We start from the raw sequence: 22,905 nt of genomic DNA on the forward strand, positions 1-22,905 counted from the left end.
ATTACAATTCTCTTATCGACTGTTAGCTCCGAACATTAAATCCGAATTCGCTCCCTTCGTATGGCGCGCGTGAAAGTATGGTCTCCGCGCGCATTTTACATTTATCGGTCAAACGAACGATAAAACTTGTTCAACTCACTCAGCCGGCCAAGTCTTGTACAACGTGGAGCAAGTTATTATGAAATCTGTGTAACTGATTGCTGATCGTATTTCCTGTATGATACAAGCGCGCTCGCGCCCATTAATCGGCTCCGATTCAACCTATACGTAATTCGATCGCCGGATAAGAAGTGTTAGTTGTGAATCAACAGATGAGTCAATATATAAAATCTATTAGAGAGATGTGCGTTACGTGTGTGCGATTGATACGAAGAACGTAGCATCAGATCTAAATACAGCTTCCCTCGTATTCAGTGATCTACGGTGCGACTGTTACTCCTAACATTAAATCGGCCACTTACGATTGATATTAGGTGCCACGCGAACGCCATTTCGATTTATCGTTATGATTCACCCCTGCGTGACAGAAACCTTCACTCCTGTGTTGAGCACGGCAGGTGTCTCGGCAGGAAGGAGATCGCAAAGTCACTTAATTGGCATCGCGTGCTGATCAATGCGATGTCACCGCTGATAAAACGATAGTGCGATCCGATACGAGATCGGCTGAGACGACCGCAAGGTATAAAGTGTCGTTGACGATGGATGAAAAAATCGTGCTCCCCTTCGAATTTTCAAATGAACGACAGCTCGATACTCTCGAATGTCGATCCGCATCAACGGTGAATATTAATTAAAAGAAAAAAAAAAAAAAAAAAAAAAAAAACCTGAACTTGATCCAATTCGGAATCTCCTGTCTCTTTTAACCGCTAAGTTACAGCGACGTCCGAGGTTCTATCACACCGATTATGACAGACTATGATCAACCATAAACGAACGTCTCCACTTTTAGCCAGCGTGATTCGAAAGTGTCCACGCTGGGTCCAGACACTGGCGCGATTCGGCTCTACACGCCGTAAGTCTACCTGGCAACGTGGGATACGTGGATATACTTGCGTTAATCCCTTCCTCGGGACGGCGTGCACGAGTTCCACGGAGCTCAGGAAGGGGTAGACGGACACATACTTTCACTGGGATATATGCGCGAGAGATTCATCGACCTTATGACAGCGTGAGTCGAGTTTTTCTCCGGATGACACAGATACATCTTGATTACGCGACACTCTACTAGTAGTCGGGGGGAAAAAAAAGAGAAATGCTATCTCTTCGCATATTAAAGCATAGAATAGAGCGATAAAATTGTTGGTAAGATTTTTTATCGCGTTATAAAGTAAAGTACACATCGGGGAAGTTGTGTGACACAATGTGAAAATACTTTTCAAAAATATTTCGAGTGATAAAAAAGTCGCTCTGCGACTAGTTATTTTTATTGACAAAAATTTAATATTATTATTCGTTCCATCTATTGTTTATAATTGTTTCATATTTCTAAGAATTATAGAAACTAAATTCATGCTTTTAAATATAGTTTGCAATATTTGCGAATAACGGCATTGTTTTACAATTATCTGTCTCACGAATAAAAGTATTGTTCTTGCAATTATGTGTCAATTCTGATTACTAATATTTTTGTTTCCGATGTTTATAGTTTATGTACATAATACCTGTTATGCATGTTTTTATGTGATTCGCAATCAAGCGATAAAGCTATAATACCCTTTTTTATTATTGTTTCAATTACTGGTTTATTGTGATTAAATTATTTTTGAAATGCAAACTCATAAAAGTTTAGTAAGGCAAAGATAAAAACTTTTTTTTTATTGGAGCAAAAATTAGAAACGGTAAAAGATCATTATTCATCGTAATATTATAATGTAAAATATTTAGAAAACTTTGAACTCTTTCAAAATAGTTGGTAAGCTAATAAAGTTATATTGAAATAAATTGTGACTGAGAAAGAAATTTTAAACTCTTATTATTAGCATTAATACGTGAAATACAAAACAAATTATATGTAATCACAAACTTTATTAACATTTTGAAAGTTATAATTCTATTTAGAGTGAGTTATTAAATGCATCTTACTAATATTTTTAATTGTCATAATTTTGACTTATATTAAACATCAAAAACATTTCTTATATTCTTAAAATACGAAAGATTAATTGATTTATACATTTCGCAGTTAAATAGCGATCCGTAAAATAGAGAAGAGAAAATTTCATAATTCAAAATTAAAATATCTACATACTGTGTATTTTTCAACATCTAGTTTAGTTCGAAAAAATAAAATGCGTTCAAATGCGGCGGTTTTCCTGCCATTGTCACGCTTAAGCTGGTGTTGCACCTCTGCTACTGACGATGGCGCTTGGAGTAGTTGTAGACATTCAGTGAAGACATGTGAGGGACTAGTTTATCTACTGATACTATAGTAAACGCGATAATATTGTTGGCAAGCTGCAACATAACCCTGTCATTCGAGCAATTCTTTAATTTTCTCAATTTCCCCACAGTTGCAAATATGATTATCCTGATCGTACCGCTTAAAGCCGTTCAATAACATGTTTAAATAAAGTCCGGATGTGAATGGTGCTTAAAATACGTCGGACATCGAAACGTTTCTCGCTGGTTGTGACGATTTAACTGTTGTTAGCGTAATCATGGCGGCGACCTCGTCACGGATAGACGAACTCGTGCAATCCGTCAGCTTGCACAATCCACGCAAATGGATATTCAACGGCTACATCCTACCCTTCATGATGCTGCAGTCTCTGTGGATTTATTGTTGGATCTTCATTTACGGCATTGACGAATATTATGACGCGGGTCTCGTAGGCATCGCAGCGATCGGAATGCTGCAGATTTTTCTCTGTCTGTGCTGCCAATGGTCCGTGCACATTCACACGTTCTTAAATTGCAGCTCGGTAAGTGAACGATTGATGCTCAATTTGTTTAAACAATGGGCACGTGGCTTTTCGTGGCCCCAATATGTCTCATAACGTGGCAACCGGTCTTCTGCTAGCACGATCACGTGATATCACGGCGGGTATATTTGAACCACGAAGAAAATCATGTAGAATTATTTCAGTGTCACGCAATTATTGCGCTTATTTTTAAAATATTCCAACTCAAGTGTATTTTGCAATATTTTTTCGATCTCAATTTTAAATAAAATTACAGGAGAAAGATCCGTACAAAGCCAAAATAGTCAAAGTAGTACCTACTCCAAATAATGGAAGCTCAGAATTGGTTGCACTACATCACACAGAACAGCAGAATTGGTTTATTTTCCAAAAAACAAAATACTATTGGGATCCGGAGATAAAGTCTTTTAGAGGGTTGCAGTTCCCAATCAATCATTCCGTAAAATATTATTGTGGATGGAAAGGGTACCTCGATCAAGATGAGGTCGAAGCGGCAGAAGAGAAATATGGGAAAAATAAGTATGTTATAGAAAAATCTTACCATCTTGGTCTTTGCAAGACATGTTGTATATTATTGAAAATAACTTATGATAATAAATATTATTGAAAATATCGTTTTCACTCCAGGTTGGATATGGTTGTGCCAGAATTCTGGGAACTTTTTAAAGAGCGTGCTATCGCTCCGTTTTTTGTCTTTCAAGTATTCTGTGTGGCACTCTGGTGTTTAGATAAGTATTGGTATTACAGTATCTTCACACTAATTATGCTTATCATGTTTGAATGTACACTGGTACAACAGCAATTAAGAAATATGGCAGAGATTCGTAAAATGGGCAATAAACCATATATGATAATGGTACGTGTATATATGTATTAGTATGCAAATACTCTTTTATACTGCAAATATGTGCTTGCAAATATTTCTAAGAATTTTATATACTTTTTTTAGGTATACAGAAATAGACGATGGCGCTTATTATTTACGGATCAACTAGTTCCTGGTGATATCGTTTCTATTACAAGGTCTCAACACGATAGTTTAGTGCCATGTGATATGTTGCTTTTGCGAGGACCATGCGTGGTCGATGAGAGCATGTTAACAGGTATTTTAAATGAGCTAGCATTTTCAAAATTTTGATATTAATACATTTAATAAATTTTTACGACTGTAATATTTGAAAATAGGTGAATCTGTTCCTCAAATGAAAGAGCCTGTGGAAGATATTGATAAAGATAGAATTATAGATATCGAAGCTGATAAGCTTCACATGCTTTTTGGCGGTACAAAAGTTGTGCAGCACACGCCACCTAGTAAAAATACACCCGGCCTACGAGGTATTACTAGTAAATTTCGTTGTCTATATGTTTAAAAATTCATTCTCACGTTTGTTTAATGATTTGAACGTGTAATATTGCAGCGAGCGATCATGGATGCGTTGCGTACGTGCTACGTACCGGCTTTTCCACGTCGCAAGGCAAACTTTTGAGAACGATATTGTTCGGCGTTAAACGCGTTACCGCCAACAACTTGGAGACTTTTGGTTTCATTCTATTTCTGCTTATTTTCGCAATCGCCGCTGCCGCGTATGTGTGGATCAAAGGTAATTCGATTCTACATTAATATAAATAAATACGAGAAATGGGGACATAAAATTAAAATAGAAATTACAAATTTGCATTTCAGGCAGCGAAGATCCTACGAGGAACAAATACAAACTATTTTTGGAATGCACGTTAATTTTGACCTCTGTTGTGCCACCAGAATTGCCTATAGAATTGTCGCTAGCTGTAAATACGTCTTTGCTAGCTCTATCTAAATTAGGTACTTGAAACAAAGTTGTAGTGCCAAAACTTAATTTTGCAATATCATCTGTGCACCAAAGTCATTGTATTATGTCTTTTCGCAGGTGTATTTTGTACGGAACCGTTCAGAATTCCTTTCGCCGGCAAAGTCGATATTTGTTGTTTTGACAAGACTGGTACACTCACCAGCGATAATCTAGTTGTCGAGGGTATCGCGGGTGTCGAGTAAGAAACTACGCTTTATCATTCTCACGACGTTCCTTCGTGTTATTGTGAAATGTAATTTTTTTTAAGTGGCAAACCGGACGTGATTGCACTGTCGAATGCACCTTATGAGAGTATTCAGGTGCTCGCTACGTGTCATTCCCTTGTTCAATTAGACGACGGTATCGTTGGGGACCCTCTGGAAAAGGCAACCCTCAAAGCTGTCGGCTGGATTCTCACAAGATGTGAGTACAGATTCGTCGATAGCACGATATGTTTGAAATATTGACGCATTGCATTTGTGCTGTTGCTTTGTACAGACGATTCAATAATTCCCGTTAAACGAGGCAAGAGTACGGTGATGAAGATTTTACAGAGACATCATTTCTCATCGGCTTTAAAGAGAATGTGCGTTGTGGTCGCGTATGATCTTCCCGGTTCAGAAATGCATTATATGGTGGCGGTGAAGGGCGCGCCAGAAACTCTAAAAACTATGGTGAGCGAAGTAACACTTGTTTGCAATTCTAATTGTCGATATTCACGACATGATATCAGCCACATAATTTTTTATTATTTCAGTTATCTTCTGTACCGGAAAATTACGACTCAATTTACTTATCTCTTTCGCGGCGCGGCGCAAGAGTGCTTGCTTTGGGATATCGTAAACTTAGCGGTATCTCATCTTCTCAAGACATACGAGAATTAAGTCGGGAAAAACTTGAGTGCGATCTCACATTCGCGGGATTTGTCATAATTAGCTGTCCCCTCAAGCCCGACTCGAAAGCCGTAATTAAAGAGATTGTCAGTTCTTCACACTCGGTACGTATCTGGTAATAAATGCTATTTTTAAAATGTTCCGATTGTACTGCAATTTAAAACTCTTCGAAAGAAAATCTTAATATTGCCAGGCAACAAATAAACGTGCGATTGTTTCTTAGGTCGTAATGATAACTGGTGACAATCCGTTGACGGCTTGTCACGTGAGTCGCGAATTGCACTTCACGAAGAAACCGCATACACTCATATTAACTGAAGATGCTAAGGAATGGTTGTGGGAGAGCATAGACAAGACGATACAATTTCCTCTAAATGTAAAGAATATCGAATCACGCAAGCAAATCTGGAAGGATTATGCGCTCTGCATAACGGGAGAAGTGTGTAAAGAAATATGCATAAAGAACTTTATGAATCGCAGTCGCTGCTACATAGCGATCTTTTTGTAGGGTTTGTCGTATCTGAGGGAAAAACAACGAGAGCTTCTTCGCAAGTTGCTGCCGCACGTCGTGATTTTTGCGCGATGCGCACCGAAACAGAAGGAATTCATCATCGTATCGCTGCAAGCTCTCGGCTATACGACGTTGATGTGCGGCGACGGCACGAACGATGTCGGCGCTTTAAAACATGCTCAAGTGGGTAAGTTGAAGAAATGGGTGCGGTAAAAATTAGATATAAGCACACGTTTGTTCTTTTTCTTATTTTTTTTTTTTTTTTTTTTCTTCGACAGGCGTCGCAATTCTCTCTAGTCCTCCCGAAAGACCATCTTCCGACAAGCGGGAAGATACGAGAAACGATACCTCCCCCATAGTCAACGGACCGAGGAGCAATCAGAGAGCCGCACCGACGAGCAATCGCGCGAAGCTGCAGAAGATGCTGAAGGAAATCGATAACGAGGTGCAGGAACAATCCGTGATTGTGAAACTCGGCGATGCTTCTATCGCGGCCCCTTTTACCAGCAAAATGTCGTCCATCCAGTGCAGTAAGTTACACGGGATACTGTCAAATTGATGTGTTATTGCGAAACACAAGTGTTTCTTTATTTCCAGTATGCCACGTGATCAAGCAGGGACGCTGTACTCTGGTCACCACTTTGCAGATGTTCAAAATACTGGCGCTAAATGCACTCATACTCGCTTACAGCCAGTCAGTGCTGTATTTGGATGGAATCAAGTTCAGCGATGCACAAGCGACCTTGCAAGGCATCCTTCTAGCGGCCTGTTTTCTCTTCATCTCTCGATCCAAACCTCTGAAAACGTTGTCACAGCAGCGACCATTGCCGAATATTTTCAATCTATACACCATTGCAACTGTATTACTGCAGTTTTCCGTACACTTCTTCTGTCTGGTGTTCTTGGTGAAAGAAGCCACTCTTTTATCTCCGAAGTAAGTTGTGCAAATTAACCCGCGTCGATCGTATCTTTCATATTACTCGTTTTTCAGGGATAATAAGTTGGCAGCTATTTTGAATAATTCCAGTGAAGTTAATTCATTGGCCAGGGATGACAGCAGCGAGGAAGAACCCTTCGAGGCAAATATAATTAATAGCACTGTGTATATAATCTCGATGACCCTTCAGGTTTCTACTTTTGCTATAAATTATCGAGTAAGTTGTTTGCGTTTACGCCGTGCTTTATCAATAATTATGTATTTTCCGATATATTGTTAATAACTAATTTATGTTACGTTGCAACAGGGTCAGCCATACATGGAGAGTTTGATGCAAAATAAAGCTCTTTTGTTCAGTCTTATAGGCAATTCTGTCGTTATTCTACTACTGGCTTGTGGATTTCTGCCAGATGTAGCGGCACAATTCGAAATTGTGGATTTTCCAAGCCAAGTGAGTTTTTTGCACAAAGCGCGGTGTTGTGTAACAAATAATTAAGCTTCTAATTTATCGAGATATAATTTATGAAATTCTTTGGTCCATGATATTTTACTACTTTTTCAGCTACTAATATTTCAATCGTATATTACAGTTCCGTGCAGTACTGGTTCAAGTATTAATCGCGAATTTCATCCTCGTCTATGTAGCTGACAGAGCTTGTCTATGGCTCTTTGGCGAAGGAAAACAACATAAGCTGTGATGAAACTACCTTTTATCAATTACAGACTGTATCAAAGATTTTTGTATGTAACTTTTGTTACTGGTCTTGTTCCAAGTTAAGAGTTGACGACTTTTATAGTTAAGAATCGATGATGTACCTCCCCAGATACACATTGCGAATCATTATGCAACAATATTTTGCATTTTATGTTGACATATTTTTGTCTCTACTCATTTGTTGTATATGTAAATATAATGTGAAAATATAAACATGTACATCTCTCATTCAGTCCTTATTCGCTTGATTGTTTGTATACATTTTGATGTCAACTTCTTTCCTGTGGAACAAGAAGCAGGGCTCGTGCGATCATTATTCATTGTCGATGAAGGTTGAATAATATTCGACAATTCTTGTCAAGTCAGTATTGTCTTTACAAAATGTATCTTTATTGACAATAGGAAAAATATTTTGATCGCATCACACCATTTTATCATCAAAATTATTGATAATTTTTCATTTTTTTCTATTTTTTCGTTTAATATATTTATCAATTTTAACAACGAACATAGATCAGGGTATGCTCAAGAAAAGACGCGCGTGTATATAGAGCAAAGATAAGCGAGACAAATGTTAGAACGGTGAATGATAAGTCGAAAAGTCACTTATCTTACTTTTATTTCTGATTCTTTGTCCTCTCAGTTTTCTTTAAGTTAAGAATTTTTAACTTTCCTTAATGTGATTGATTTCGTATCAGGAGAGCCGTGCATTGAAATCGTTCAATTCTATTTTTTTTTAATATACAATACAGCACTCTCAATTGCGCAGATAATTTTTTAATTATCTACTTAATCTCTGTGTGTTTATATATCTATAAGTGCATTCCACATCGATCAAGTGTTATCGATATTTTCGCGGCATATATCTCTTTTGTTTCCCGATTTTTGTTATGAGTGTGATCAGCAATTAATTTTGATTGTTTCCTGTCACATAATTAGATCTGTAGTTGTAAAAGACATTTGTTTATTCGTATTATAAGTCGTGAATTTTTAAGGATAGTTGTATATTATTGTACACATTTATAATAATGAATAAAAGAATAACAGCTAGAACTTTCGAGTTTTTGTATATAACAGGCATTAATTAAAATTTCTAAGTTAACACGAAAAGGATCAATCTGAATAACACAGCTCAATTTAACGTGCACTTTTAATAAATGTCACATTGAAAAAAAAAAGCAGGAAAATATTATCATAAGGAAAATTATATTTCAGATTATATTTGAGATTATCGTTTTTGTATGCAAAGTCAGCAGATTTACTTGCGTTAATAGACGGCTGTCAAAAGAGAACTCATAATTACGAAGCTTCGTGAATTTTTTGCTTGCCAATATTTAAATTGCTGCGCGCCAACGTAACTGTATTGACTATGTCACTGTCAATATCGTGTTTCCTAACGAAAGTACATATGATTTGCTTCACGATGTAATCGTCGCTACGCCGTCCAATTGCGCTCAGTCGATCGTGGTCGTCGCTTACGGACGTATCTCTTTCCGTTTGCGCGTAACAACCGATCGCGTCGTGTATTCGCAACACGTGTGTCGCTCGAAAGGCGAGAGCGTACGTTAGCAATATTGGGAAAAAAATACCAAAAATTTTTTTCACTCGTCATCATTGTAGCGTGTTAACTTTTGCAGTGTGTGACTTGTCTCGCTCGAGTTAAATAATCCAATTTTTCAGTCAGAGAATAATTAAAATATTTTTCTCTTCATTTTACTTCTGCGATTTATTACTTTTGTTTGAATTCAATAAATCGATTGGTTAAACGATTGACGGAATTAAAATTCTGAAACACTGAATCATGCTCTGACGAATACAGTTTTAAACTCGGGTGAAACAATAGAAGGAAAGAAGAATAGAAAGTGTGTCGAAGTTGTTAGACAATCGGTTATCGTTCGCCGTTTGGAAAGAAGCTGTCATTGCATTTGAACACGCAGCCGGCTGTAGTACACGCGGTCACCTGACAGTAATAGAATACAGCGTTAATTTGGAATGAAATAATTTTGGACTGGTCTCATTTTAAGGTTAGTATCGTGAAACGACAAGTATTTGTTAAGGAAAAAAAACTCAGTTTTACGAATACATTTTGACAAAGTCAAAGATTTATTTTTCTGAAAAATCGAATGGAGGAAAAATCAAAGCCGAGACACATAAAGGAAAAAAAAAGACATTTAAGATCTTTTTTCTTAATAAAGGATTGTGTGACATTTAGAATGGAGCATACAAGAATTTTTTTCCTTCCAAACCGGTTGGGTATAATATTTCTGTTAGCCAGTCTTGTATCCACGCATGGTTGATTAAAGATAATAATAATAATGTTCAGATAATAATAATAATAATAATAATAATAATAATAATAATAATGACACATTCTTTTGTAATTTATACTCTACAAATTTTTAGCAAAACTAAAAAAATACAAAATATTTAAACTCATAAGAAGGGTGTAAATGTTTGAGACAGGTAGCTGTAAAACTAATCTTGATTTACTAAATCGAAAAGAATTTTTATGACTTTATCCAAAAATTTATTTAAATTATGTGAAAAGATTTGTTATCGTAGAGAATTCCAAAGGTCTTATAAGAATAGAATGTGGGAGGCGTTTTAATGGCTTCTTACCATTCGCTGATTAAGATTGTTCGCTGTATTCCTAACATTCCTTGTAATTTTATTGCGGCAGAGTCGCATCTTCGCAAACCTCACATGCAAATCACATGACCAAAAACGCGCTAAATATACAGTACTATTTATAACGAAAGACAGGCACACGTATCGTCCGTCGACTGTTTCGTGCATAGTCGCGACGGTCGGTAAACGCCAATTATCCACTGCTGATCTAATTAGTCATAATACAAATGCATATATATTAGAAATTGTAAAAGGAATTGGATAAGAAATACTCGTTCGGCGAAACAAAATTGGAAATATTAGACTTGGTGTTATGGTTATATAATTTCAATAGGCAACGGTCACCTTGTCTATTGAATCATTATGCATTATTATTGAGCAATTTTCCTTATCTCGACTTTAATACAACGTATATTTTGTATCTATATTTGATAATGCATGAAACAGTTGTTTACATAAGCCGCTAATTCTCTTTGTCAAGATTTATAATTGGAATGACTCACCAAATATTACAATCACATCTCGGAATTTGAAAAGTTTACGATAGAACACACAAGCACAGTTTGAAAAAAATCTCAACGATCCTCAAAATTCTCAATATTGAATCGCTTATCGATTTCCGAATATTAATTAGCGATTTCATATAAATTCCGCGAAGCGTTTCGATAACGAGAACTGATGTGATTTCGCGATTACCAACCGACTACTTTTCGCTTGTTTGTGTTCGTTTACGCTCACGACTCGGCAATTGACCCTAACGATTGATCGGAAAATAACAGAACTTTGAACCCAGACCTATGTGTTGAGTTCGCGGAAACAGCATTTCTGTCCGCCTGACTTTCTCCTTGCTAATATAGTCAATAAATATTTCCTGTTATAACAATTTCACGATTATTGAAAAGTGTGATAAAATTTAAAAAAAAATGTAATAAAATATAGCAATAATAAGAAACAATGCACAATAATGCAATATATATCTTCATATTCCTAAATAAAGTCTTCTTAGCTAAAGGTGCCCTCCGTTGATTAGATTTTTATCCCCCATTGATTAGTAATCTCTGTTTAATCGTACTTCTCACAGCCTTATTAGCGTGAAACGCGAGCATGAGATTTCAGAAATGGCGGTGGCATTGTGAGCTATATAACGGAATACACGCCACGATTGTCATTCCGCGTTAACGAGACCAAATTGCTAGCACATGCGAAGAAGTCATAGATCAGTGGCTCGTAATAGGGAAACGCTAACGACTGCGCGGACCTTAACAACGCGGTATCCGACATTCTTCGCGATCAATTGATGCTGCCGCAATGACGCGAGCGACTTATAAATCCTTGTTAAATATTTATTACCGCGTAACATTTAATTACTGTGCCATTGTTAGATGGACAGCGAGGATGCTAACCTGAATAACATAATGTGATACAAGCTAATAAAAACTGGACGAAATATTCCTGGCGACGTGCCAATCAATGGTTCTTATTGAGCGCAAAAATATCAGCTTCGACTTTGTGTTACTCGATACATGTGTCTCGATGCACGATTGGATGCTGATCAAAAAAAGAAATCACCGGCTAGAAATAAAGTTTTTTTATGCCGATAGGTTAATTCTTTGTGCCATCGATCAAGCGAGGACCTTTCTTGTCAGGGCCAATAAGGCAGTTGTGATTGAATTTCATACACACTGCCGATTGTGTATTTATCATTGAATAATGTGACAATTGACGTTTGTAAAGATTAGTAATTAGATTGCAGCTCGCACACGGAGATAAGTTTCTGCGAACAAAATTAACAACACTATTTATAGTATTCGATTAATGTTGTTCAATTTATACGAGAAATTAAGATATCGAAATAATTTCTTGTTTGTTAAAGAAGAAAATAAAATATCGGAACACGTGTTCGTGTATGATAAATTGTACATGATATGCCACAAAGGCGTATAACGGACTTGTATTTATAACGAGATCGCGGTTTGAAGAAGCTTAAGAAAAAGGAATTCACTATTTTGAATGCATTGGAAATTATAGATTTAGCTGTTTGATTTCAGTGAAGATGGTGACTGTATCGGAAAGAGGATACTTTCATTGGATCGATTGGCTGGTGTTTGCACTTATGCTCCTCGTGTCTGCCGCAGCCGGCTTATGGCACTTCAGAAGAGCGCAAAAGTCTACCACACAGGACTACCTGCTCGGAGGAAGAAGCTTAGGACTCTTTCCCGTGTCCGCGTCGCTCGTTGCCAGGTGAGCTTGGTCCACCACTTTGGGAGAACTTAAGACTATTAAAGGAGAAAAGAAAAGAGAGAAAATGGGGAATGAATGAAAAAGTGCAAGATTCAAAGCGCTCCGAAAAACGAGGATAAAAAATTAAAAATTAGCGAATGCTGGAAAGGTGGGAACTATTGCAGTAACTGTTAAGAAATTTTTTATCACCCGCAGATTCTGATGTTAAAGAAACTGTTTCACCTTTGCACGAATCGATTAAATTTCAGATGTCATTCCGATAATAGAATATTCGGGTTTTCGAAAACTGAAATGTATCGACTTTGAAAATTGGGAAATAAATTCGAAATTTATTAAAGTGAAATTTTCGAATTAATCCCCAAATACAGCATCGATAACATGTCAAAATTATTTGTAAATCAAAACACGACGCGTTTGCGTAGGTTCACTCAAAAAAATGATCTTGCAATAATAGCTAAAATTTTCTAGGTGTAAAAAATTAACTAAAACAGATAAATGATTAGCAACTGTTGTGATATTGCATATGTAATTACTTAATCAGTTTAGATGACAGAAACAGAATATATATCTGTATTGTTTGTGAACTTTAAAAAGAAAGTTTCTTTAAAGCGCCTATCTATATAAGATCAATCACGTGTTAGATCATGCAATGAATAACATTTAGCAATGGTACCTAAATTTTTCAAAAGCTATTGCTAGAACATTACTGCTATAAATTCTATATGTGACAAACAATGTTTTCACAGATACGAAAAATAGCGATACATTCTTGTTGCGATATCTAGAAATCTAACTACATCAGCGAAATATTTTTTTGAGTGTTTGCGTTAATAGGCTGAACATGCGTATATTGAAGCATACTTTTTGCTCGCTTTGTAAATGTTAATTATTGACTTATGTTACAATTAACATAGCTTATCATTCGATTCGGGCTTGATTGATTAGTCATGCAGAATATTTAATCAATTCCGATCGTAACTGTAGCTTCATATCAGGCGTGACGATCTTGGGTACCCCGGCAGAGATTTACAACTTTGGCACGCAATATTGGATCACGATCATCTCGACTTTATTCGCCGGTATCGTGGTCGTCACCGTGTATCTCCCTGTCTTCACTACTCTGCAGCTTGATTCCGTTTACGAGGTGCGTCTCAAAGATCACTCATTAGACGCGCGCATTTTATTATAAATAAATATTAAGCAAACGCCTCGTTTCAGTACTTGGAGATCCGATTCAGCCGAAGCGTGCGGATTCTCATCTCTTCGATTTTTGTCTTCGACGTGGTAAGTTGGCGTCTTGGCGCGATCGGCATGGATATTCGCTTTAGAATAATTCGCGATTGTTTTGAAGAGTTGCATAACTAACACTGCTTTCAGGTTCTGTTTCAATCGATCGTGATCTACGTTCCGGCGTTAGCGTTAAATCAAGGTATTTTATAGCCACATTACTCGCATTGAGATGTTAACTTATTTTCATTCAAGTTTTTATGTGCGATTGCAGTGAGCGGTATCGATATACACTTGATTGGGGCCATTGTGTGCTTCGTATGCGTTTTCTACACCGTTCTGGTAAGTTGCGAAAAAATTGTCCACGTTGCGTTATGTTTTTTTTTCACTGAAATTCGACGCCTCACGCCTCGACATGTTAATTCTCCCGTTCTCTCAACAACTGACCGTTGAAAAGTAAAGGACATATGAAAGATGTCTCGCACTTGAACGTTGATACAGCTGTGCGGGGTGCGATGAAAACGGTAGTGGCGCGACGGGACGAAGCTAAGCTAATTTTGCGGGGGAGGCTCGTTCGCCGAATTCCCGCGGGATAGCTGGAGTTCCTCGGACACGGTTCTGCCGTAGGAAACAATTTTCAGTGGACAATGCCACGAAGAATCTCATGCGAGAGCCTTAGTACTGGAAATGTTTATGGACGGAAACTGAAAGCCTGACAATGGCGCGAGGAAACAATGGCGCGGAGAACGTCGAGCGGTTGTTATCATAGCAGCGGATCACAAAGCCGGCGCTGAAGTGATTAATCGCGGGATCGCGCGCCTGTAATTATCCGAGCAATTTGTTGGATTTCGTATTAATGAGAAGTTATCGTGGTTGAGTGGCTCTTTACAAATTTGTTTATTATGCGTCGTGTGCGCACGCGCGACCGTACGGATTGTTGTCTAATTGTGAGCGCTCGAAAAACATTTCGCCTCTGGAAATGATGCCGCTGCGAGAGAAATACATTTTTCTATCGGAAAATTATTGCGTAATCGTGCGATTCATAAATGTGCGATTGTTTTATTGTTAACGATTCGTATTTGCCTTTCAAGCAGAATCCTGATCCAAGCCAAGCACCGTCTAGATTGGCAGATTAGCAGAATTTTGCGATGAAATTCAAATGAAATCGTGCTGATTCGAGTTTTTTTTTTTCCCCCTCTTAAAATGAAATGCTTCGTTCTGTATCACTCTGGTTTCATGATGTTTTATTAGGGCGGTATTCGAGCGGTGGTTTGGACGGACGCGTTACAAGTTGGCGTGATGATAGCAGCGGTCATCTCAGTTGCCGCTCTGGGGACACATCAGATAGGAGCGTCTGAAATTTGGGACAAGGCCGTCAATGCCGGACGCATCCAATTTCTGAAGTAAGAACTCGCTTCAAAGAGTAAAATTGAAGAGCCTCTTTTTTTTCCGCGCAGGTGCTCTAAAATTTCTCTCATATTCCGAATTGTAGCTTCGATCCGTCACCGTACACGCGGCACACTGTTTGGACGGTGCTGTTTGGCTCCTGGCTGTACAACACCGCGTACATCGCCGTCAATCAAACCATGGTGCAACGATACAAGTCGTTAAAAAGTACGAAAATATCTCAAGTGTAAGTGAATACGTTGCTGCCACGTTAATAATGTAGCACTCAAAAAAATGATCTTGCAATAATAGCTAAAATTTTCTAGGTGTAAAAAATTAACTAAAACAGATAAATGATTAGCAACTATTGTGATATTGCATATGTAATTACTTAATAAGTTTAGATGACAGAAACAGAATATATATCTGTATTGTTTGTGAACTTGAAAAAGAAAGTTTCTCTAAAGCGCCTATCTATATAAGATCAATCACGTGTTAGATCATGCAATGAATAACATTTAGCAATGGTACCTAAATTTTTCAGAAGCTATTGCTAGAACATTACTGCTATAAATTCTGTATGTGACAAACAATGTTTTCACAGATACGAAAAATAGCGATACATTCTTGTTGCGATATTTAGAAATCTAACTACATCAGCGAAATATTATTTTGCGTGAGGGATAACGAGAAATGTGGAAAACATTGATTTGTGCTCATGTATCTATTTTAACGTAACTTGCAAATCTTTGTATCACGATTGCAGATCCATCGCGATATTTACCGTCAGCATAATGGTGTTTATCTCAATATGCTGCTGGTGCGGACTGGTCCTCCTTGCTTGGTGGTCACCGCCGAAATGCGATCCAAGAGTTACCGGTTTAATTACAGCCGATGATCAACTGTTGCCGGCTTATGTCATGGAGATCGCCCACCATTTGCACGGAATACCCGGCCTCTTTATTTCCGGAATTTTTGGCGCGGCGCTCAGGTATCGGTTAATTAATATCATTAACGCAATAATGAAATATCATAAGATATAATGATTATTTGTCGAGTTGCCTTTGCGGAACGGATCAACAAATGCAAACGACGATACACTCAAAAAAATGATCTTGCAATAATAGCTAAAATTTTCTAGGTGTAAAAAATTAACTAAAACAGATAAATGATTAGCAACTGTTGTGATATTGCACATGTAATTACTTAATCAGTTTAAAATGACAGAAACAGAATATATATCTGTATTGTTTGTGAACTTTAAAAAGAAAGTTTCTCTAAAGCGCCTATCTATATAAGATCAATCACGTGTTAGATCATGCAATGAATAACATTTAGCAATGGTACCTAAATTTTTCAGAAGCTATTGCTAGAACATTACTGCTATAAATTCTATATGTGACAAACAATGTTTTCACAGATACGAAAAATAGCGATACATTCTTGTTGCGATATCTAGAAATCTAACTACATCAGCGAAATATTTTTTTGAGTGTAGGAGAGATTTATTTTTGAACGAACTCTGATAAGCAAATGAGAAAATTGGCTATTATTAATGCTCGTGATGTTTAGCTATCTATTTGTCATCAGAACTTTTCTTTTTTCTACCGTAGTTCGTTATCAGTGGGCTTCAACTCGACATCTGTCGTGATTCTGGAGGACTTTGTCAAGGGCTGCTTTAAAATGAAGCCTAGCGATCGTTGCTCTACTATTTTTGTGAAAATCCTTGTTGTCCTGCTCGGCCTCTTGGCGTTAAGCTTACTTTTCCTTATCGAAAAGTTGGGAGGGGTTTTAGCCGTGAGTGTCCGGATTTTGTCACTCTACTGTAATCTGTTTAAAAATTTTGAGACGTTATCGCAATTATGATTTAGGTGACAAACAGTTTGGCCGCCATCGCCGCTGGAACTTCGTTCGGCGTTTTCACTCTGGGGCTCTTGTTCCCGTGGGCGAATTCCAAGGTACGAAATGAAAACTGATTAATTCTTAAATGAACGAATTATCTTTTAAACAAGTTCTATTATTTCTCAGGGTGCCTTTATTGGTACCATTGCAGGATTTATAATGTCTGGGTGGGTTAGCTTCGGATCCAATGCGGCTATCGCTTCCGGTCTTGTTATGCCAAAGAAACTTCCAGTTCCACAGTGCGCGGGGAATGCTAGCAGCGACTTCTCGAAGCAATTCGAATTAATCAAGTGAGTCATTTTTACTGGAATTTTCTATTTAATTCAACTCAATTCATTCGCTATTACGCACAACAAATTTAAAAAATTTGTCCTATCATTGTGTTTTTATTGCAATTAATACTTTTAATTTTTTACGCTCCAATTGTAAGTTTTGGAATTCTAATAACAAATAATAATTGAGAATTTAATTGCTTATATTTATGATAATTGCACAAAGAAAATAAATGCAATAATAAAAAATTTGTCAGATATATAAATTTATTCCAAATTAATAAAAAAGAATGTATTAATATTGTTTGAACGAGTGATTGTTAACGTCGCGTAAAAATGTGTAACGGAGCATAAAGAGCTATTTTATTTCGGATGAATTCCGACTAACTCGCGCGTATTGTTCAGCGAAGATGACGTGTTCCCGTTATACCGATTGTCCTACCATTGGGTCGCCCCTATTGGCACGCTGATGGTACTTTTGGTAGGCGGAATGGTCACCTGGATAACAGGTGCGAGGGACCCTTCGTCGATCGACAAGAATTTGCTCTCTCCCGTGATTCATAGGTAATAGACTCGTCTGGAAACTTTTATCACAACCGAAAGAAATGTCGCTATTTGATTTATAGATGGTTACCGCAACAAAAATTGCAAAATGACGTAGACGGATTGTGTGTGCCGATATCGAGTGATCCTCAAGTGCCAATGAATTTATTATCAAGCGTCGTCATTCGTCGAAAATCGCATCACGATGTTTCTCAGCAGAAAGAAGAGCAAGAGACAATGCCATCGTGATCAATCTATAGATATATTAAATTAGCAATCGCAAGATTTCCAAATTCTTTTTGTAATACAATTTTTATTTTTATGCTTTTGTTAGACTATGCATTTAAGGATTTTTGATAAAACGAAAGTGTGACGTAAATTTCTGCGTGATCATTATGAAACCGAACAGTTGTCTAATAATTGTTCGGATCGTCCAACTCAAAGTTCAAATTGTAATTAATTGATTATATCTACAAAGTATGCTACTTTATACTGTCCTAACTTCCAGCAAGTTAGATGCGTAAAAGAGAAAATAAAAAATGATATATTTTTGATATATCCATATAGATATATATATACGTCCGCAATAGACAATGCGATACATAATGTATGTTTTATTGATATTTTTTTATAAAATATGAAAATATTTTATAGTGTATTTTTCATAAAATAAGTAGAAACAATAAAATGCTCATAATTGCAGCTATTCAACGTTTCAATCTCTGCCACACTTTATCTTGATAATTTTTCAAAGTGCAATGTCCGAGTGTAAAACAATCATTTTTTTTTACTTTTTTGTTCGCGATGGATGCGATCAAGTCGCGTATTCGCTATATTCAAGACACGAATTCGTTGAAACGCCACCGCTAAATGATGCATTTATTTAATATCCCGATGAATCGCGTCGATTCGCACGGAAGCGCGAAAGCCAGAAATTTTTCGCACGAAATCCACGCGCGATCGTGAAGGGCGGCACGTCCTAAAGAAAATTGCGATTCGCAAGTTGCGTACGCGGGCTTTATTAAGCGCGCTTCATGCGCCATTTGCATTCGTCTGGGCGGCTGATAGATTCGGAATTTCCACGTACGTCCTACGTGGCTTATATTATATTATATATATATATATATATATATATATATGTGTGTGTGTGTATGTGTTACTTGAGATATATATATATATATACAATATATATATATATATATAATATATATAAAACGTGTACATATAACGCGAAGGAACCGAGCGCGTAGACCCACGCGTTCGCGCTCACTTCGGAGTGCAGAAACGGACGGCGGAGGGAGGGTCGAAAGGGACCCGGGGGGTTGGGAGAGCAAAAGGGGTAGAGTGGCTGAGGTGGCGGGCTGCAGAGACGGATATAGACGGATAGAAGCGGATAGAGAGAGGTCGCGAGGCTTGAATGGGGCTAGTTTGAGATAGTTAGCGGGCCTTCAGGGGCACAATCGGCCGCGATTGGCGGGCCTACAATCACACGTCGCATTATATGTCCATCAGCGCGGCGGATCTCGCAAATACGTTATAGCGCGACCGAGCGCGCACACCAACGAGTCCGACCGCTCGCCGCAAAAATGCTGCGGTGCATTTCTCCCCGGCATTCGCCTACTTGCTAATGTTCTTGCATTTTTGCTTTGTGTCCGTTTTAAATCTTTTAAACGCTCCAGACGTTGTCGCGCCATTATGCAAAATTTCCACTCGGGATGCATGAAATTTCGAAAGCAATTTGCCGGACAAATTGGATATTAGATAGCGTAGCGGTGAGCGAATGGGAAAGGAATAACTTTTTATTTTTCAAGCGCATAAATGCCCCTTTCGCAGAACAAATATTCGCGGGATTAATAATAATTCTTGTGCCGCACATCTGCAAAATTCGTTCTACACGCAGGCCGCGGCTGTTGTCGCGACACTTGTGATTCGGGTAACGTCGACTAATAAATTCTTAATACACGGCAATTCAGCCTTTTCGAGCGCGCCGATGACTCCGTTCGTCCGTCCGAGGAAAATGTTCCGCTCGAGAGGCAGACACGGGACATTCGTCCGGGGGCGAGTTGTCCCGTATGCAAATTCGTTTTATTGTCGCGGCACAGAGAGCGAGTCGAGCAGACGTGGACCCATGTAAACGGTCATCTTCGCTACCCGCCTTAATTTCATTCATGCCCCGCTGCCCTCCGGCCTCCCCTCTCTCTCCGCCCCACTTTAATTACTGCCAATTGCCCTTGCCGCACGCGAATTATGTCATTTCCACATGAGCAGCACTTTAGTGAAATTTTCGCTAGGTAGTCAGAAATGAGACGACTGCAGTCTCGTTCTCTTCCCAAAACCCTCCCCCTTCCTCCGCGTGCCCACTTCCCCGCGCGCCCTCGCCCCGCTGTAGCGTAATAAGGGAATAATTAATTAACTGCACTCCCGCGTTTCGTTTTTGCGCTTCGGCCCTCGACGGAATAAAATTTACGTGTGTCCCGAGTATTAATTAAGTGTCGTATCCTTCTTTTTATACGCGGCAGCGCCCGTTTTTATAGATTGCGACGGTCAATTGGAAATAATCTGAGAGGGGCGAACAAAAAGGGCGCATTATACGCTAACTGCAATACGCAAAATCTGCAGGATCGTGAAATACTTTTGAGCGAAGCACCGATCGAATGCGCGTGAAAAGAAGAAGGCCGTTCGTCCCTTTTGTTTCAATTATTCCTCATTACGATCGCAGAAGCATTCCTCCTTTATCCCAATTATTACACTAGGAACAAATATTTGGCTGAAGAGAGCGAATAGATTTGGAATCTAATTTTCAAAATATTTCATCGCTACGAACAAAAGCTTCAACTATAAAATTTTGTTAAAAGCACTAAATTTTTTTCCCCTAGTGTAGGCGGCTGCGAGCAGGAATGAATTCCTTGCGAGCGGTCAGTGGCGACATTCCAGCGTTGCCCCGGTGGCACGGATGAAAATTTTACAGTCCCTCGATTCCCTCCAATTCGAAGGATCCAGCAGATCCTTCGATTACGTCGGCTCTCCCGTTCCTCCCTCTCGTTATATGGATCGCCGCGTACGTTGATGGGGATAAAAGAGGGCGGAAAAATAAAGCTCGTGTCGAGGCTGGGAGCGATTTGGAAAGTGAATCATGGATTAATCTCGCGGAAAATCAGGTCAACATGATCCCGACGGATCGCATCGCGCACTTGCTACCCCAGTTAGACCGCCGGAAGCTGATCGAACGCGTTTTTCGCCGTTTTTCCAGCACTTTTCTTGATAATGCAATTTCTCCGAAAACTGCGTTACTGCATAATTAGCTCGCCCCCCCCCCCTTTTTTTCCATTGTCTCTCATTTTCGTCGCACATTTAGTGTATTATATATTTTAACAATTTTTCATATTACGCATCCACTTACGCTTATTGTTCGCTGCGAAAAAGATTCACTAATGACAACATCCGTCGGTCCTTTTTTTTTCCCGCGTCCCGACGACATGTTTCGCTTAATTGCGCGGGTAGTTGTAGCACATCGTGTAGCACATTAGCGGATACGGAGGCAGCGCGTTATCACACCTGGGCGATTTTTCTCCATTAGTGGCATTATTTCCACACGAGTGTGTCGCCACTCCGACCGCGCGAGTCACGTGAAACTGATTTGTAGCTAGAGCCAGTTTTATAGAAAAAAAAAAAAAAAAACACGGAGGCTTCCTATTGTAGCGAGCGAATGAGGCAGGCTTGGTAGCGCGAAATTATTAGCTGCTAAACAGAAGTTATTTCGTGGCTAAGCAGAAATTATTGATAGTACAAAACTGAGCAAAAATATATACACAGACGCGTGAATTTATTTATACATGCATTACCGCGCGTTTACTTGAATTTATAGATTGTAAAATTGAAATGTATGTACAATCCAATTGTGTCACAATTCAGCGCAACATTCTACATATTTGTTAAATATCTGTTCCAAAAGAAACGGAATATTTACGAACGCTATTATTATTTCTACGCACGCTGTCGCGACTCGTCGGCGCCTGACCCCCGACTTTCCGAACGTTATCTCACGACGGATGTCTTATCTGAATCTTTCCGCGTTGTTATTTTGAAAATAAACGGTCGTTGAGAGAGAGAAAGAGAGAGAGAGAGAGAGAGAGAGATCTCTCTCTCTCTGTGTAAGTCGATTGTCGACGATCGAGTTAGTATTTGCGCGCGTGTTCGTTTTAAGCGCGGCAGCGCGATAAAGGATTTCCGAAGGTAGTTTAATTTGCATCAGGCCGGCCGGTTGTATTAAAGCGACTCGGATAAGAAAGGATTTCGGGACGGTAGGACGAAAGCGGGGAGAGAGCGCCATTAATTCTCACGGAGAATCCGCTCCGCTCTTCTTTTCCGACGCGACGGCAGTTAGTCGTCACTTAGCTAGTTACTCGCTTACTTAGTCCACTTATTTTAATCGGGCGCTCGTCCGCGCCGCCTCAACCCGATTCTCCGCTTGTTTTTACGCCTTATCCCTTAAGGCTAATTCATTAATTAATTCCGTTAGTACCCTACCTACCTCGCTGCCCTCCTCACCCCCTCCCCGTCCTTCCCGCCACTCGTGTTCCGCCGCCCTTTCCCCGTTTCTCTCTTCGTTGATGCAACTCCGGCGAACCTCTTGAAGCACGGGTAGGTGCTCACTAATTAAAGTAATTACTAAATAAATTGCAATTACACTAATGGATCGAGCACGACGACGGATACACTCGTCAGGAACTGTTGCCGAACTTTTCCTCGGTTATGTTGCCGATTGCGAGATACCTGTCGATGTCGGCATTCCGCTCAGATGTGGTCGCCGACGTCGGCGTCGCCGTCGTCGCCCCCTCTCCCCCTCCCCCCCCCGTGACCCTTCCGTCGCGTAAAATTATAGTTTTGTCGTCGCCGGGGC

General features: G+C 39.0%; 3 protein-coding genes across 7 annotated transcripts in view; 2 read left to right on the plus strand and 1 right to left on the minus strand.

The window, feature by feature from the left end:
• LOC105670610 (protein spaetzle 5-like) overlaps positions 1–22,905 on the minus strand; it is a 122,330-nt gene that overhangs the window by 4,080 nt on the left and 95,345 nt on the right. Inside the window, exon 1 of one of the 4 annotated variants that reach the window (XM_012364220.2) lies at positions 462–766. The exons of the other annotated variants lie outside the window; for them this stretch is intronic. Coding sequence (XP_012219643.1) covers positions 462–491 — 30 coding nt within the window. The 5' untranslated portion in view covers positions 492–766. Of the gene's footprint in view, positions 1–461; positions 767–22,905 lie in introns of those variants that run through there. 4 annotated transcript variants of the gene reach the window in all.
• Positions 2,264–8,859, plus strand: LOC105670608 (endoplasmic reticulum transmembrane helix translocase). The gene is made up of 18 exons (XM_012364216.2): positions 2,264–2,921; positions 3,178–3,440; positions 3,549–3,777; positions 3,871–4,024; positions 4,107–4,256; positions 4,340–4,522; positions 4,606–4,743; positions 4,829–4,949; positions 5,019–5,173; positions 5,249–5,424; positions 5,508–5,747; positions 5,867–6,082; positions 6,152–6,341; positions 6,433–6,684; positions 6,752–7,088; positions 7,146–7,308; positions 7,399–7,542; positions 7,682–8,859. Exons 1-18 carry the CDS (start codon positions 2,658–2,660, stop codon positions 7,787–7,789), a joined length of 3,483 nt encoding a protein of 1,160 aa, XP_012219639.2. The 5' UTR covers positions 2,264–2,657; the 3' UTR covers positions 7,790–8,859.
• On the plus strand, positions 9,257–18,711 carry LOC105670609 (sodium-coupled monocarboxylate transporter 1-like). Of its 2 annotated transcripts, XM_012364217.2 has the most exons (14): positions 9,263–9,830; positions 12,483–12,675; positions 13,660–13,819; positions 13,894–13,959; positions 14,053–14,104; positions 14,177–14,244; positions 15,154–15,305; positions 15,395–15,535; positions 16,055–16,279; positions 16,902–17,085; positions 17,160–17,246; positions 17,317–17,480; positions 17,868–18,026; positions 18,089–18,711. In XM_012364217.2, the coding sequence occupies exons 2-14, from the start codon at positions 12,488–12,490 to the stop codon at positions 18,252–18,254; spliced, it is 1,812 nt and encodes a 603-aa protein (XP_012219640.1). In that variant the 5' UTR covers positions 9,263–9,830; positions 12,483–12,487; the 3' UTR covers positions 18,255–18,711. The 2 variants fall into 2 exon arrangements, with proteins under 2 accessions (XP_067213503.1, XP_012219640.1); XM_067357402.1 differs by lacking the exon at positions 18,089–18,711 and having other exon boundaries at positions 9,257–9,830; positions 17,873–18,012.

This window comes from Linepithema humile, chromosome 6, assembly GCF_040581485.1.
Source record: "Linepithema humile isolate Giens D197 chromosome 6, Lhum_UNIL_v1.0, whole genome shotgun sequence".
Lineage (NCBI taxonomy): Eukaryota > Metazoa > Arthropoda > Insecta > Hymenoptera > Formicidae > Linepithema > Linepithema humile.